The sequence below is a fragment of the Melospiza melodia genome, chromosome 6, assembly GCF_035770615.1.
Source record: "Melospiza melodia melodia isolate bMelMel2 chromosome 6, bMelMel2.pri, whole genome shotgun sequence".
NCBI classification, from domain to species: Eukaryota; Metazoa; Chordata; class Aves; order Passeriformes; family Passerellidae; genus Melospiza; species Melospiza melodia.
In genome coordinates this window covers 59,755,145-59,771,424 of record NC_086199.1, presented here as the reverse complement: position 1 = coordinate 59,771,424, position 16,280 = coordinate 59,755,145, and the positions used below count along the sequence as shown (strand labels likewise).

The 16,280-nt window shown below is 38.7% G+C and overlaps 1 protein-coding gene across 8 annotated transcripts in view; it reads left to right on the top strand.

Annotated features, from left to right (window-relative positions):
• The window catches only part of PLEKHA7 (pleckstrin homology domain containing A7), a 144,670-nt gene that overhangs the window by 69,622 nt on the left and 58,768 nt on the right, over positions 1 to 16,280 (top strand). For all 8 annotated transcript variants that reach the window (XM_063158550.1, XM_063158549.1, XM_063158547.1 and 5 more), the window contains one exon: positions 13,230 to 13,313. In XM_063158550.1, coding sequence (XP_063014620.1) covers positions 13,230 to 13,313 — 84 coding nt within the window. The remainder of the gene's footprint in view (positions 1 to 13,229; positions 13,314 to 16,280) is intronic.

The following is a 16,280-nucleotide window of genomic DNA, read 5'->3' as shown; positions in this document are numbered from 1 at the left end:
TATAGCAGAAAATGCCTTCAGAATTGAACCACCATCCTTGCATTTGGGATTTTATGGGTAGGGCAAGATCACGTAATAAAAAAACAAAAAAAAAAAGATCTGTTGTTTTTCTCCCTTCAGGTAAACTTCTGGAGAGCACTGTTAGGAAACAGCATGGCTCTTGGTCCTGCTGTCAAGGTCCTTTTTTTCTTCCAGCAGGTTTTTGATACAAGATGCAGGGAGGTGGGGTCACACACAATTCAGAGCAAAGTACTGGCTGATTTATTTCTTTTGTTGTGCTTCCCTACAGTTCTCACTAGTCACAAACATCTCTGTTGGAGCTTCAATCTGTTACATTGTTTATTTTCTTTAGATCCTGTTAGTTAAAACAAAACTCTATTTCAAAAGTACTATTTCCAAATAGAACTTTAGTGGGTTTTTTCCCTTCCCACTGTAACTCTCACTTGTAAATTTCTAAGACATCAACGAAATAGTTTTTGTGTCTGTTTTGTAGTTCTCATGCTTACATTTATGTCAATAGAAGTATTTGAGAATGAAAAAAAGTATGTAAGGAATCTAGAACCAAACATTTTGAGGTGCCAAAAAGTTCAAACTGCTCTTTCTTTATGTCTTTAGAATACAATGTCTTATTCTGCAAACCTTTCCACATCCAGGGAATGTAGAATGTACATGTGGTCTTTGCAGGATTTTCGAGCTCTCTGATGGTAGTTAAATTCAGGAGCTTTAAAGCTTGAAATTGTAGCATATAACATGAGGTCTCCAGAATATTGGATAGAAAACAAAGTTTGTGTTATGCAAGTTAAGAATAATGAATTCATTTTTAATTTTTCCTAAAGAATGCCTTTGTATTCAGAACTGGAACCTTTTCCCTCTTTTCACTTTTATTTGACAGCAACTTGCATTACAATGTGGCTGTGTCTTTCTAGTGTTGTACTTTGAGATGATTGAATATTGCCACTCATCACTTCTGGAGTTGAATCTGTTGTATTGACACCACTGGCTTAGATTTGGATTTTTAGATGGTTTCCAAAAAACAGTAATAAAATGACAACTTATGATACTACAGAAGCAAACATTTTTTGTGTGATGTTAGGCTGAACTTGATGTTTCAGTGCAGTTATTTATAAGTTGTACCTGGGTGAATTAAGTTTAGAAAGTAACTGGGTAGGAAGATTTTAAGTAGTGTAGGAAAGTTCATCTCCGAGTGAGCTTAGTTTTGGAGACTTATATTTGGAGATCCAGGTTTTCGGGTGGCATTAATTGACTCAGGTTTATAGAAGTGCACTGGCAATTTAATCTTGCCAAATAATTTTGCTGAACTTGCTTTGTGGGTGTTGCAATGCTTTAGGATTCATTATGCTTGTACGGTCGTACCCTGTTTTACAGTGTGTTACCTCACAGCTCTGGAAGAGTACAGCAGGAAGAAAGGCAACCACCTTCTTCCCACATCCATACAAATCGTTCCTGAAGTGAAAAGAGCGCTGATGTTGCCAAAATGTTATTTGGCAAAATCAAGATGATTTTATGTTGGATGAAAATACTTTAAAGAACAAAGTTCTAGGCAGTGGGAGAGATTTTCTGTAAATCCATAAGCAATTAATCTGGAATGCTGCAGTGTGGCTTGTTCATCTAGATTCAGGAATTTCGACCTGTCCTTGCTTCCCAGGTTTGCTGGAATTCTTTGGAAAGGTTGAATTAATCCTTTCTGCTGTTGAAAAACAGTGAATGTTTTTGCTTGTATGTACTGCAGTCGCGTTCTAAAAGCTGCAAATGAAGTTGAGTGTCTAAATTGGTAGGCACCTTTTCTCTCTTTTGAAGGTATTAAATGTTAATAAAACAATGATTTCATAAAAAAAAAAAAAAGGAGGACTGCACAAGAAATATGCTTCAGAGCTGGAATCTAAATCTTGATCTCCCAAATCCCAATGTAGTAGTGCCAAAACCATTAACTTTAATCTGTTAATGATGCAGAAGAACTTCAGGTATTGCAAATCTAGACACTTCTTTCACTTTTCTTGTGGGAGAGCTTAATTTCTCTGTAAAGACACACTTCCTGCTCCCAGCCCAGTTTCCAAAATAATTGAAATTCATCACACGATGAATTCAGTTTTTTTCAACTTTATAATGCAAAACTGATGAATATAACTTCACAGCAGAATCACTTTGTAAGTGAAGACTTATTCAGCAGAAATCAATCATCTCTTTTCTTTATTCAGTGCTGCTTTCAAATTTGTTTTAAAGTAGACTCTGCAATTCTAGGTTACTAAGCTTTATTTCAGGAACAGCACATGTTCAGGGAAATTATTTGTGACATTTCTATAGTTCGTAAATTAAAATACAGGGATCTACTGAAAGCATGGAAGGTATTGTGTTGCTTGTAATCCTCTTGATTAAATATTAATGCATATGATACTTGTCACGGTGCATTTGGAGTGTTTGCATTTTAAAAATTAACATTGAGTAAAACCCTTTTTACTGTATGTTGCTCTGAATTTACCAAGAATGTCTAGCTCTTAGTCTGGCTCTGTTCAGTCATATGCTTTGGAGAATGTAATTTCTGCTCTTGCTGTATCTAAAAGGGAAAAAAAGATAACTCCCTGAATGGTAAAGGACTATTTAACATCTGTATTTTCAAGAGATTATAAAGTTTTCCATAAGCTAAAAGATCCACATTTTTCAAAGGCATTCTGTCATTGTATTTTCTGTTAAATAATTACCTAAAGAGCAAATATTATTTCATGTGAAGTTACTTCACCCCCTTAGCTGCCAAGTTTCAGTCACATGCTTGATAGAGGCTTTCTTGGCATTGAAAGGACTAAATGCAGGCTCTGAAGAAGTTGTTTGGAATTTCTTTGAGTCTCTAATCCCGTTCTCACCCCAGGCCTTGTCAGCAGTGTGAGAGCTCTCCTGCCGGCTGCTTCTCTTGCTCCAGCCCCGCAGAGAGGCGCAGAGCCCGTGCTCTGCCCTGGCCCAGCAAACAGGGCCATGCCTTGGGCTCAGGGGGTGACCCCACATGGGGCTGTGCTCACAGCCTGGGGACACGTGGCAGATGCCAAGGTGAGACAGGGGTGGGTGCTGCTGCAGGGGCTGAGCTCTGCTGTAGGGGCATGTCTCTGGTGCTGAGCTGTGTGCTGGAGCTGTGCAGGCTGTGCCTCCCCTGGGATGAAGCAGCAGCAGTGCTGTTGTACCCCTGGAGGTGTCTTCTGCCCCAGGTTCACCCCAGTGACAAGGGAAGCTCTGCTGGCGCCTCGGTGCCGTGCAGATGCAGGACAGGAGCCAGGCCAAGAGGCCAGGACACCCTGCACAAGTGGCCCAGCAGGAATGCAGCTGATAGCTCCCCTATATATAGTGGTATGGTGCTAAGAGCTGCCTTTTGGCTGGGCTGGGCTGCCGTGTTGCTCCCTGGAGCTAAGGAGCCTGATTTTGTCTGTGTTGGCTGTGGGTGTTTTGGCCATCCTGTGTGGCTGTTCACTTCCAGTCACATTGTGAAAGGTGATGGTTGCTTCATCTTTCCAGTTACTTAAAAAAAAAATAGCGGCCTCCAAGCTTAAGGAAGGGATTTTCATCTTCTCCAATGGAATAATGTGGCTTCATGCAGTGTCATTCAGAACTGATTTTGAAGCCTCATGCAGTCCCCAGAAGACTGTGTCCTATCTAATAATGCATATTGATGTTTGCTAATCTAAATGAGACCTCTGAACCACTTCACAGAAAGCCAACAAAGTTGTTTTACAACTGTGTTTGCTAGCTTAAGCCCAGGAAGAGTGAAAGTGTGCTTCTTGATAGATTACTTGTGCTATTTTCCTTAGCCACTAGATCTACAGATTGTCATCAGTTGTGTGTACTCTGGACTTTTTCTGAAGTGGTTGTTTGGGCACTGTTAATGTGTCTTCTTAGTGACATTAAAAAAATGCAAATATTTCTTCTGTGGCTGGGTTGTTTTCAGTGCCACTCTTGTTATTATATTTTATTATATTATTTTCTTCTCAAATTTTCATCTTTTGACAGTGCAGCGTGTTGACCCAAGAAATGTAGCAAAGAATGTTATTATATGAGAGTTTGCTTCAGTTTCATTTATGTTTGGTTCACATACTTAGGCATTCAGTACACTAAACTCAGCATAACTTTTGCCAGTAATGTAAATTGTTATTTACCAAGTGCTGTAGGTTATATTGTGACCTGCATGCTTTGATTACATAGTGGGGAGTTGGAGATTGTGGTGGTGACACTGGATGACTGAAAATAGTGGTGCTTCTGAAGAATTAGTTAATTGGTGTGCGTTTAGCAAAGAAAATGCTGGGGTTACACACACTAAAGTAGTTAATTTCCAAAAGTTTGTTTGGCTTTCTGCATTGAGTAAGGTAATGAGAGTTAAACCAGAAATGTTTTAGAGGTTGGAATTATTTAGTACAGTGTTGAAATGGTTAATGTGTTAATGATTGTATTTCTTCATCTTTATATAAATGTTGTCTAGTAGTGTTGTGTATATTTTAGCATATTTTCCATTCTATAAGTGCCAAAGAAAATACTTTAACACTACAGCAATATTTCTGTGAGTGTTTGGAAATGTCTGAGGAGTTTCTGTGCTTGTCTGACTTGGGGCCACTGAGTATTTCTACATCTCTGTAAGGACAAGTTGGCTCTAGGTTATTTCTTTGGGCAAATTATACTCAAATAGTCAGCTTCAGGTAGCTTTATATCTTTATAGTTGCACAGGTATAAATTCCCCTTTCTTTCTGTGATGTTGAGCTTTTTGTTAAATTACAAAGGTATTTCTGCATACTTTATAAACTGTGCATAATCTAAAAAGAGACTCTTCCATATCTGTTTGACAGTTCCAATCCTAAAGCATTAATCTTGGCTCTGTGTGTGATTTGCAGTAGCTTTCTGTGAGCAGATGCTGATGCCATGGCTTTAGAGCATGTCAGTATTTCGGTGCTGTAGGTGCTGGGCTTCTTTGGAAAGGGAAGGAACAACGAGGTGCATAATTCACAGCCCTGAAGAGTCAGCCTGAAAAGCTCCATTAATTCCTACCTGTTGCTCTAGGCAAGATGATCTTGCATTGCTAATCTTCTCTCAGCAAAAACTTGGTATTATGTGCCTCTCAGGAGTACTGTGGAGTCCATTTAATACTTAAGATTTGATAAGAAAAAGCATTTTACAAATGCACTTCACTTTGGAGGAGATGCATTGCGTTTTCTCCAACACAGTGAATTGAGTGAAACAGGGGAAGGAGGAGCTCCTTTAAAACAGTCAAGAATCACACAAGCCAAAAGAAATAATTTTGTTGCTGTAGTATTTTCCTTTTATTTCCCTAAGCTGCAGATGAATAGAGTTTGAAGTGTTTCAGAATTAACCACAGGGCTTCCATAGGCTGGAATAGTTTGTTGCAAATGAAGGAACTTTTATTAATATGTATGCTAGTAAACATTATCAGCCAACCCACAAGACAGGGTGTGCTCTGTGGGAATTGTGGTTTCTTCATACTAAACTGTATTAATTCAGTTAATACAGTGCTGATATCCTTGTTTATTCTTTAGCTTGCTGTCTGAAGGGCATGAGGTTTGTAGGGTTATGGTCAGTACCTCAGCAGCACTGTGAAGCTGTGGAGGACATGGGGAGGGCTACAGAGGGACTGACACAGACCCATGGGTGTTCTGAATCACCTTTACTAGGAAAGACTTTGGTTGGAAGTTCTGTCCTAGTGGATAAAAAGCACAGGAACCCAGCCCACATAAACTCTCTGCTTTAATGGAATATTTATTAGCGGAATGTAAACGGACTTCGGATTTATTTAGTTGCTGAAGGAGTTAATTAATGGTGTTATTCAAGACTGAAGGAAGAAACCATGTTTTCATGCTCTTTGGAGCTTTTCTTCCTAAATGATGTGGAGTTTTTACATTTTTCTCTTGGCGGAATCTATTACGTGAATCTTGCTTGTTTGTTTTGGGTTTTGTTTGCCTTCTGTGATAGAAATAGGAGTTGTACCTACAAATAGGAGTTGTACTTAGAAACAGTAGTTGTGCCTAGCCTTGTGATAATTGGGCAACTTGGATCGGGCGAGGCCTCAGATCTTCTGTGCTCAGCCCTTTGGTCAGTGGTGAGCTCAGACTGAGTTTCTCAGTTCTTCTTCCACTCTAATGTTGAAAACCCTCAAGGATGGGGACAGCCCAACCTCTCTGGGCAGCCCCTTATAATGCTTGCCATCCCTGCTGTACACAGTTGTGTCCTGGAGGCGAAAAAGCTTCTCCTCCAAGCAGTCTGATGGTTTCTTGTTTCACGTCATGCTGCTCCCATGAGGTGCCCCAGGGAAGAGCCTTGTTGGTTGGTCCTGGCATGGCACTCTGAAGCTGGGCAAGCCCCCAGCCCTGGCTCTCCTCGCCACAGGTGCTCAGGACAATTTTAGTGCCTCTCTGCTGAAATCACTTCAGGTTGTTGATGCCTTTCCTGTATGAGGAAGTCCAAAATTGGATTCAGTGTCCTAGACTGTAGCCCTGGGACACTGTGATGGATACCAGCTATAGTTCCTTCATTCCATCCTGGACTCTTGTGATTTTGTGTTTGATTAAAATGCCATTCCCGTGGTATAGGTGGTAGATACAACATTTCCATTTCATGGGGAGGTGAAAAGGGCAGTGTGTTTCCACATTGTCTGAGGACACACACAGCAAGGTCTCAGTCTGCAGTATTGTCCTTTAATAATCACTTATTTTGTATTATGGATTAAATTAAATAAATAATAAATCACAAGTGCATTTCTCTGAAGTTAAAATCTATCTTTGCCATTAAAAAGTCAGTGAAGATAAAATGTTTGGAGGTTATATACCTTATGTAGCAGCAGAACAAGTTTTCAAAATCTGTTTTATTCACTTCTTATTGCTGTTGTGTTAAATTGTTTCAGCTTTCTACACTGTACGGTTTGCTACATAGATGAAAACTGGATGCTTGAAGACTTGTATTTGCTTTGATATTTAGAACAAAGTGGATTTTGTTGTCTCTTATCACATGTGTGATGTTTTTGCATCAAAGTTTAGTAGGTTCAAATGGCACTAGAGAGGGTTTTCAGTCTCCTTTGGTAAATTTAGATGCTATGCATGTGAACACCTATTTTGTTTTAACCACTTTTGTTACGGATTAAAACCTGAGATCTGTGACATTTTTGTGTAAAGCTTCCCTTGAATACTTTTTCTGAAATAGTATCTTTATGTGGCACTGCTTGTTGGGCAGCTTCATCACTAAACTCTTTACATTGTGGTTGATACTGGAATATAAGAGTAGGCTGCGTTACCCAGGGTTTTTTAATCATATTTCTTAAAGATATCACTACTTTCTTTTTTATTAGAGAATGAATTAATCATTTAGTTGTGTATCTGTGTTATCAGAGAGATTTTTAATTTAATTTTTAATTTTGAAGGCAGGGACTACAGTTCTTCTAAAACTGCAAAAGTAATGAAATAGAAATAAATTCATCTTTTCTAAAGATTCTATTCTTAAGATTTCTTTTGTCAATATTTCCTTGTCTGGAAGACTAACATGCTTTTCCCCTTTAGTTTCAAGTTCCCTGAATGAATTTTGTTTTTGTGAGTTAATAAAACCCTGATGGTTTCTCATGATATGCATCAAAAAGGATTTGTGAATCAGCAGATGACTTCAGCCTGTATTACTCATGGAAATCTGTGTTGATCCTGTGATGATAGTGTATTCATCCTCTTATCTGTGCTTTTAATGACTGAAAATACTTGTAGTGATTCTGTGGCATTTTCCATATTAGCTTACTGTCGGTTTATTAGCTCTGTTTTTAAAAGCGTGTTCATTAACAAAACCCTTCCTGCTGACACTACTACTGGATAGTGTAAATTGTCTCTGGTAGTTCATTAAGGCAGGATAAAAGAATTTTTTCATTTCCAAGGAAACAAGCAGCTGCCATTTAACCTCCTCATCAGTGAGCGGGGTAGAAGGGTGACACTACACGAGGGCATGACTGTCAGTTCACTGTTCATTTCAAACTCTTCTTATCTTCAAGCTTCCACCAGAAGTGAAAATACAATAAAATCTGATGCCAGGCCATCTTGTCCCCCTTTCATCTGTCTTTGTAAGCCCAGATTCTTGTGTTGAGTGCTGCTAGTCACAGACACAGCAGCTCAGGATAGTTGCAGAATTGTGTTTGGGCTGAACAGCTAAACACTTTTGAATTCTCATCTGAGTAGGATGTAAGATTTGAGAGAATCAATTTTTCTTATGCAGTAGTTTCTAGGTTAAGATACTAATTAAACTCAGTCAGGGGTGAAATGTTGACCTTATGAAAGTCTCCTGGACACTGATTACAGCAGGGCAAGGATTTTACTGCTGCTCTGATGAGACACTACTATTTAAAGTAGTGGATCATGTTCACTGTCTTGAAAAGATGGAGTTTTGTGTATGTGCAGCTTGTAGTAGGCGCTTTTCCTTGATTAGTAGAATTAGTTGGTATTGTTCCTAATCCTTCCAACTTATATCTGTATTACACTGCATTTTTCTTCCAGCTTGTAGAACTTTGAGGGCACTGTTTTTCTTGGACTATTTGTTGGTACTTGTTCTAACCAATTCTTAAAGCTAATATCCAAAAAAATACTCAGAAATCTGAAACTATTTTGAAGCCATTGATGTATTTCAGAAATATGTTATGAAATAAAGCAAACTATTCCTGGCTGTTTGCCTGATTAGATACAAGCACTTCCTCCTGTTTGGAGTAACAGCTCACTGGCTGAACAGTTCTTCACTGCAAAAGTTCTTCTGTCAGCTGCACCCACACCAAAATCACCCATGGAAGTGTGGGCGGGTGCCCACACGACTGTCATCACCATTCAGGGTATTCAACATAAAGGTGTTTATGCTTATCTAGTCTTATAGGTAAGTGTAAAGGAGTCAGCCTGCCTGGAAATAAGTGCTGTAGAAATGGCTTGTAATAATTTACAGGGCATCTGTCCAATGACAATGTGAATTTTTCGCACAACTTATAAATTTGCTGTTAATGTGATACAGACTTCATCAATAGTCGATTCACACATTTCAAGTTTCAGCTGCCTGTGCATTAAAATTACACCAGAGGCAATCTATACACTTGCTTGACTTCAAATGAAAGGTCATCAGCATCAGTCGTGTCCAAAAATTAATAATTAGGACTTGGCTTTGACTCAAATACAAAATTAATTGAAGTCATATTAATTATGAATTCTGCAAAAGGATCCATACAAGAAACAGTGCCTGCCTGGCTCCATTATTCTATAGGGATAGGGCCTGGTTTGTGTCTGTCTTAAGACAGTTGGTGACTCAGTTCTTTTGTTGATAATAGTTGTGTTTACATGCTGTGAAATCATGGAGTTTGTGGTGAGGTATCTAGTTACAAAGAAATGGGTTTTGAACTGTGATTCTTTTATGAAGAGTCTGAGTCTTAAGTATTATTATCCTTGGGAAGTGGTGTTCTGTAACTTTGAAATTCAGAATAATTTCTAACAGTCTCTAGTGTAATTTAATAAAGCTAGTAGTGGTAGATAGTAATCAATGTAATTTTTTGTGGATTTTTTATGGTTTTATACTTGCTTTGCTTTCATGACACTGATTACCAGTATCTGTAAAAAAATCAGAATAATATAAAACTATCAAAATTAAAAGATGGTTGCAAGGAAAAATGCCACAATTGATCACACAGAAAATTCATAATGTTGCTAGACAACTTAGCTTGGCATTTCAAATGTGTGATGTTGTACTAATGCAAGCTCCAAGGCATTCAGAATTCACATGGTGAAGCATCATAAGCCTTTCCCATTTTTGTTGAAGCTATTACATGTTTCTCTAATGAAAAAAAAAAAATAAAGGGGCATGGAGAGTAGAACAGCTTACCATGTCCTTTTATTAGGATGCATTTATTGTTCCTCTTTTATGTGGTAGGTTTCTGGACAACAGGAACATGTTCAGTAGTTGCCATTTGGAGGAAATACAGGTGGATTAACTAATTCTTGGGTAGCTGATGTGTCCAGACAACAGCTGTGCCAGGTCTTTTCTTGGTCTGTGCTTGGAAAGGAAGGAAAACTTGCACTGCAATAAGTTTAGAGCACTCTGACTGGTGATGTTATTGTTATCAGTGTTGTGTAAACAGATATCACAGTCAAGAAAACATTTAAAAGACATGAAAACAACAACAAATAATTGTCATCTAAAAATCTAGCTGTTCAGTTTCTCTCATCCTGATAAAAACAAGCTGCTGTTAATCGTCTTGGAATAAATCCATTTAAATACTGGGAAAGCTTCAAAGAAGCTTTATTATAAGAATTAAATTGTATTTGCAGAGAAAGGATAGAGGGAGCAGCAGAGAATGACAGAACAGAATATATTGGAAGGAAGCTCTGTTCCCCATCACATCCAGCCAGGCCAGCTTCAAAGTTGGAACCAGCTTATAAAGTTTGATACTTGGCTTGGAGCCTTATCTGGCCACATTTTGGATGTTTCCAAGGAAGGACATTCCACAGCCTTGCTAGGCAACCTCTTCCAATGTTTGACTGCTCTCATTGTGAAGGGAAATCTCCCTGCTATCTAATTCCTTGTTGCAAGGCATTAGCCATCTGTTGTATAGGTTGTTTTGAATAGTATCGCTTAGTCTTAATGAGTCCTGTGAGGCAAAACACTTAAACTCTCACTTTTCAAATTCAAATAAACCACTGTGTTCTGCAAAACTAATTGTTAGTGGCAGGGGTTTCATTTCTTTCTTCCCAGTGAAGTCCTACTGTTGAAGCTGCAGAAGTTTTGGGTTTATGTGCCCTCTCCTTGTCTGTGAAATTACCCATCTGCATTTCAGGCAGCAACATAGCCATCCATCTGTTTCTCTGCTCGTAGTGTTTGCTTGATATGCAAAACTTGTCCCAAAATGCATTGCTGAGATATTTTAAAAAGTGTTTACTTTCCAGCTGAAATCTTTATTATTAGTAAGTAATATTTAGTCTTGTTAGTAATGCACTTGCTCTTTATTTGCAACTAAGAGGACTAATTCCCCTTCTGGTGAATTTATTTCCTGAGATAGAATAAAGCATTTGTGTACATGCTTGTATGGTATTATGGGAAACTTCCCTTCCTAATAACCCTAGAGCACTTCTGGAATACAGTTGTTTTTCTTAGTCTTAATTGAAGAGTGAGTTATTAATGATTGACAGCCTGCAGATGAGAGCTTGTTGGCAGCTCCTCTGCCCCTGGAGAATATAGCTGGCAAGGTCCTTTCATTTTTTTTAAGCTAACAGGGTCTCTGCACTTTTTTTGATAGCAGTCCTAACCTAAGCACTAAGGTTAAGCAGACTGCATCAGGCCTGCTTTGAAAGGAAAGGCTTTAAAATTAACACTGGGCTGTGTGACAAACATAGTGTTTAATTATTAGGGTTATAAGTAATTTATTTATGATTTTCTTTGAAAACATCTCAAGTTCCTATCCCACTATTTGGATGTAGACACAAAATTAAATCTCACCTAGAAATGCTTTTTTAGGAAACAGTACTCCTCAGTGGTTTTGTGAGGAAATAGATCCTGGTTGCTTTGTAGATGTTATTGTGAGCTTACTGAAGATACTTCTCTGGATCTCTGATTTCATGGAAAAACTGAAGAGACAGAAACTTTATTAACCTGTATTAACCCTCAGCTGTAGGACAGGTTAGTTCTCAGCAGAGTAGGGAGCTAGGGCCATCCCTGGTGCAGTGGAGTAATTGATAGCCCATATCTTGTTCACAGTTTCCAATGGCTCTAGGGTGAGGATTTTTATAATAGGTGAGGCTGGAAAAAGGCCTTTTGGTGTTGCATAAGCTGTTGCAGCTTTCGGCTTGTAATTGGAAATGTTCCTGCTATGGGTGCCTTCTATCTGACTTGCTCAGGTATAAGGAGCCCAACCCAGTAGCAAGGTGTGTTAGAAAAGAGTGAGAAGTTTATAACACACCAAACACTCTCTGTGTTTATGGCCTGAATGGGACTTAGCATGAGCAGTTGGTGGTTTTTTTGTTGTTTTTAGGGGTTGGTTGGTTTTGCTTTCCTTGGTTTTGGTTTGTTTTTTAAATCAAGACATGTCCTGAGCTATTTACATTGGCATGTTATGTCTGCGTGAGCAGTTTGATTGTTAGCTGTCCTTAGTCAGCAGAGTGTTATCTCTTAGGAACTCGTTGCTCTGAAATCTGAAAGTGTTTCTTTATGCCTTATTCTGTGCTGGGGGCATCCTGGTATGCTGGACAGAAAGGTCAAATCTGTAATGCTTGAAACCAAACAGGCTTTACAAGAGGAAAAACTCCAGCTCCTTAAACAAGAAAACACATCAAGTTTTCATTTTTGCCTGTTTGAGGTATAATTCTTTGAATGGCTTTGTTATTTTTACTTTCTGAATACACTCAGATTGTGTTACTATTTTGTTACATTTGATGTGAGTTCTGATTTTGGATGTTGTTTACCTGAGAATCGTTAACTAAACCCAGACAAATTTAGAGTCTTAAATAAATGAGCTCTTGGGTTCACATATAGGTAAGATACCTATCTTTAATGAAATGTTTCACAGAGGATAGCAAAATGTCTAGATAGTGCTCTGAGGGGAAAGTTTATAGAAACCCTAATTTTAATTCAGTTCTGATGAAATACTAAATAATGTTATTTTATATAGACCATGCAGCCACACTGCTAAGGCTGTATGTTACACCTCTGCATGAAGGTGTAAAGAGAAATCATTGGAGAAATACCACATTAGAGGAAAAAGAAACATGCAAGGAAATGGCTTCCACATAATTTCTCTCTGATGTCATTAAATAATAAAAATAGTGGAAAATGTTGCATTTCAAATTACTGGTTCTATTCTGTGAAATTTATGGAAACACAAATCAGAAATGTATGTTATGTAATCTCCATGCTATATCTAAATAATCTGGTAACTGCCAGGTATAAATAATCATAAATTCAAGTGTGTCTCACCAATTAAAGATTGCAACTAGTTTACTTTTAAAACATTAACTTGCTTAATAATTAAATGGCGCAGTGTGCCATTGGCAAAGTTGACAAGAACATAGCAAGGAGCTGAAAACATTTCAGACTTGAAATGTACCTCAGAAATATGTTTAATTTCTGGACTAGAGCAGCAAGACATCAATATAAAAAGTTCTGCCTTTTAGAGATCATATATTACTGAGTATAGCAATATTAATTTTCTTTTTCCTTTTTTCTTTTTTTTTTCCTTTCAGCCATAATCAGCAGACCACGTCATTTAGACATCCTGTGACAGGACAGGTTTCTCCAGAAAATATTGAATTTATTTTGCGAGAAGAGTAAGTAGTTTTATACTCATGTCAAGAGATCTAAAACAGTAATACATTTACCTACAGCAGATTAGTACCTTAATTTATTGATAATTCCTCCAATATTGTAGAAAAATTTAATTCAGGTTTGTGCTTAAAATTTTGCTTCTGATTGTGATAGTGACTACTTTCAAGTCCTAGCTTGGAATCAAAAACTATCATAATGATAGTTTTTGATTCCAAGCTAGGACTTGAGGGAAAATCTTTATCAAATCTTCAAAAAAGACTCAGGCAAAGCTAAAAGTAAACAAAAAAAATTACAAAATATGCATAAACAATAATGCTTTAGTCTTATATAAATATCAGGTAAACAGAACATAAATGTAAAGTGCCTATTGGAAGGTTTGTACTGAAACTGAAATACACATAATGCTACTAGTTTCAATTTTATTTCCTTGGTTTTCTTATGTTTAAGATGTTCTACATTGATCAGCTGTTTTACTCTGTTCTAAAGAAATGGTGTAGAAAATATTTGTGTCCAGCATATTTTATGTTGATTGTTGTCTGATCAAAAAAAACAAAAGTAAGAAATGTATGTGAGTTTGCTGAGTTTGGTCACCTTAGGGTTGGTGTTGGATTGGATCATGCCCCATTTCTCTGTAGGCTTCAGCTCCTCCCTGTCACCCTGCCTGTCTGGCATAGATGTCTGTCTGCCATCCTTCTCTAGTGGAATGACTGGGTATCTTCCCTAGACAGAAAACAGAGTCCCGGACAAAACTCTACATCGTTTCTAAAGCCAAAGGGCAAGAAGAATGGCGCAACAAACACCAGATGGTTTTTCTTTTCCAGGCCAGTTTTCCAGCACTGTTCAAGCAGTCTCTGTCACAGAGCCTGGGCATCCTGCTGTGGTGCCCTGGATGTGGGGTTTGTGTGGCTGCCTGCACGATTCTGAGCTCTTTTCATTTCAAATTGTGTGAAATTGAATTTGCTCTACACTTTGATAGAACTGCTATCAAAAGCAGTTACAGCATTAAGAAAAATGAGGCCTAGAGGAAGGCTGTTCAGCACTCCCAAGAGACTGAACTTTTCCATGTTTTCTCTTGTGACTTGGAGAAGTAAACATGGCTCTAGAGCTCTGAGATTCTGCTACAGCCCTGAGGAGAACGTCTCAAATAGTTTAAAAGCCAAACCAACCAACCAAAACCAACAATAGCAGCAAAACTCCAAAAAACCCCCAAAAACCCAAAAAAACCCCCCAAAAAACCACTGGCTAAACAGTTGCTCTCCCCCAAGGCAAAGCAAAGCCAAGGCCAAATCCTATGTCAAGATGCCTGATGAGAACTAACCTGAAATATAACATTGTAGGAGAGGGCTGTGATTGGGTGTGAGGGCTGTGGGGTGGCTGCTGAGCTGGAGATCACCCCAGAATTCCCATGGCAAGCAGGTGCTTTGCTCATTTACAGGTATGAAACAAGCTGCTCCACCTCACTCTCCTAGTGAGTAGAACAGCTATTGTTGCAAATCAGCAAGTCTTACAGAGAGTATGGACAGCAATCATGTGTTCCAGCTTCCATCCATTAATTGGCTTTTAATTTATCTGTTGTAAAGGTTCAGTCAAATTTAATATGAATTTAAACACAGGTACTGGAAAATAGGTGTCTGGATAACCTCTTGGAGTGCCTGCCTGGATTAGTCACACTTGCCTAGGCTGTTTTTGTTTTGTAGTCATAGCAGCTGATAAATTATTAAAAAAGGAATTGAAAGAAGTACTTGTTGGTGGCACATAGATTTAGTAATCTTTATGTTAGAAACTTTCTTGGAGGAGAAATGGAAGTGCTTATTTGGAGGGCAGTCTGATGAACATGTAGATTTTAGTTACTCAGACTGAGATGGTATCAAAACCAAGAAAAATCTCACATTGTAGTGGAATTAGAGGTGTTTTTAATTCTAAAAGAAGAGGGAATGGCTGGAGGGATAGAGAGAAGAGTAAATGTTTCTAGTGACTGCTCAGAAAACTGTATTTGCAAGAATGTTTCTCTAAGCTTTGTTATTGGCCTGAAGAACATAGTGTTTTTAAAATCAGATGTTTTTAATCTGGCAGTTGAAATTGCTTTAAAAATGTCTTTCAAGTGTGTGGGATGCTCTGGTTTCCTTAGTTTTGTACCAGTTCTGTGCAGCACTGGGGGTTTGCACAGAGGCTCTTCACCATGGTCCTGTGAAGACCTGAACTCCTCACTTGAGTTCGTGCCAGGTGATGATGTTGGCATCTGTGGATGTGTCTGGTGAAATCAGAGGAGCTGTTGCCACCTCCCTGTCCTAAGGCCTGTGAAGGAACTGTGATGGAGCTGTGCTGTGTTTCCAGTCCTTTTCCCTCAGGCATCAGGGATTTCTTGGAATCTCTGGTGTTGGTGGTGTGTCAGTTTGGAGTCAGTGTTGTAGATTCCTGTCCTATGCTGAAAGGATTTCCACCAGAAGGACTCAGGTCAGAGAGGCAGTCTCTGGGTTGGCATGGTCTGTGGACCCTTTCCATTGTGGCATCCTTTGACCAAGACTCCTTTTTCCTGTAGCTGGAGAACCCTGTCTGAAGCAGTAGCACTCTTAAGGGTTTCATAAGAGGAGATTTGTTCTTTAGTGCTGTTGTGACGTGATTTATTACTGGCTGGTTGATTTTAATTTAAGATTAGGGCCAGGGGGTTGTCAGCAGATGTTGACTGGGAGCTAGTGGAGAAAAGTGAGCACAGGCTTGCTCAGGCTGCAGCAGACATATCTGTTTAAAAGGACACATTTTACATCAGAAAAGTAATTTACAGTTGTGTAAAAATGATGAATGTTGGGACTGCTCTGGCCATTCCTCATCCTGGAGGCAGTGTTCTGGCAAGAAGATTTGGAAACAAGTTTTGGAAAATGACACCAAGGAGTGATGTAACCCTAGCTTGGTTATGACTCAGTTGTGAACCAAATGCCCTTGATTCACTTGATCAAATGAGAACTGGGCAC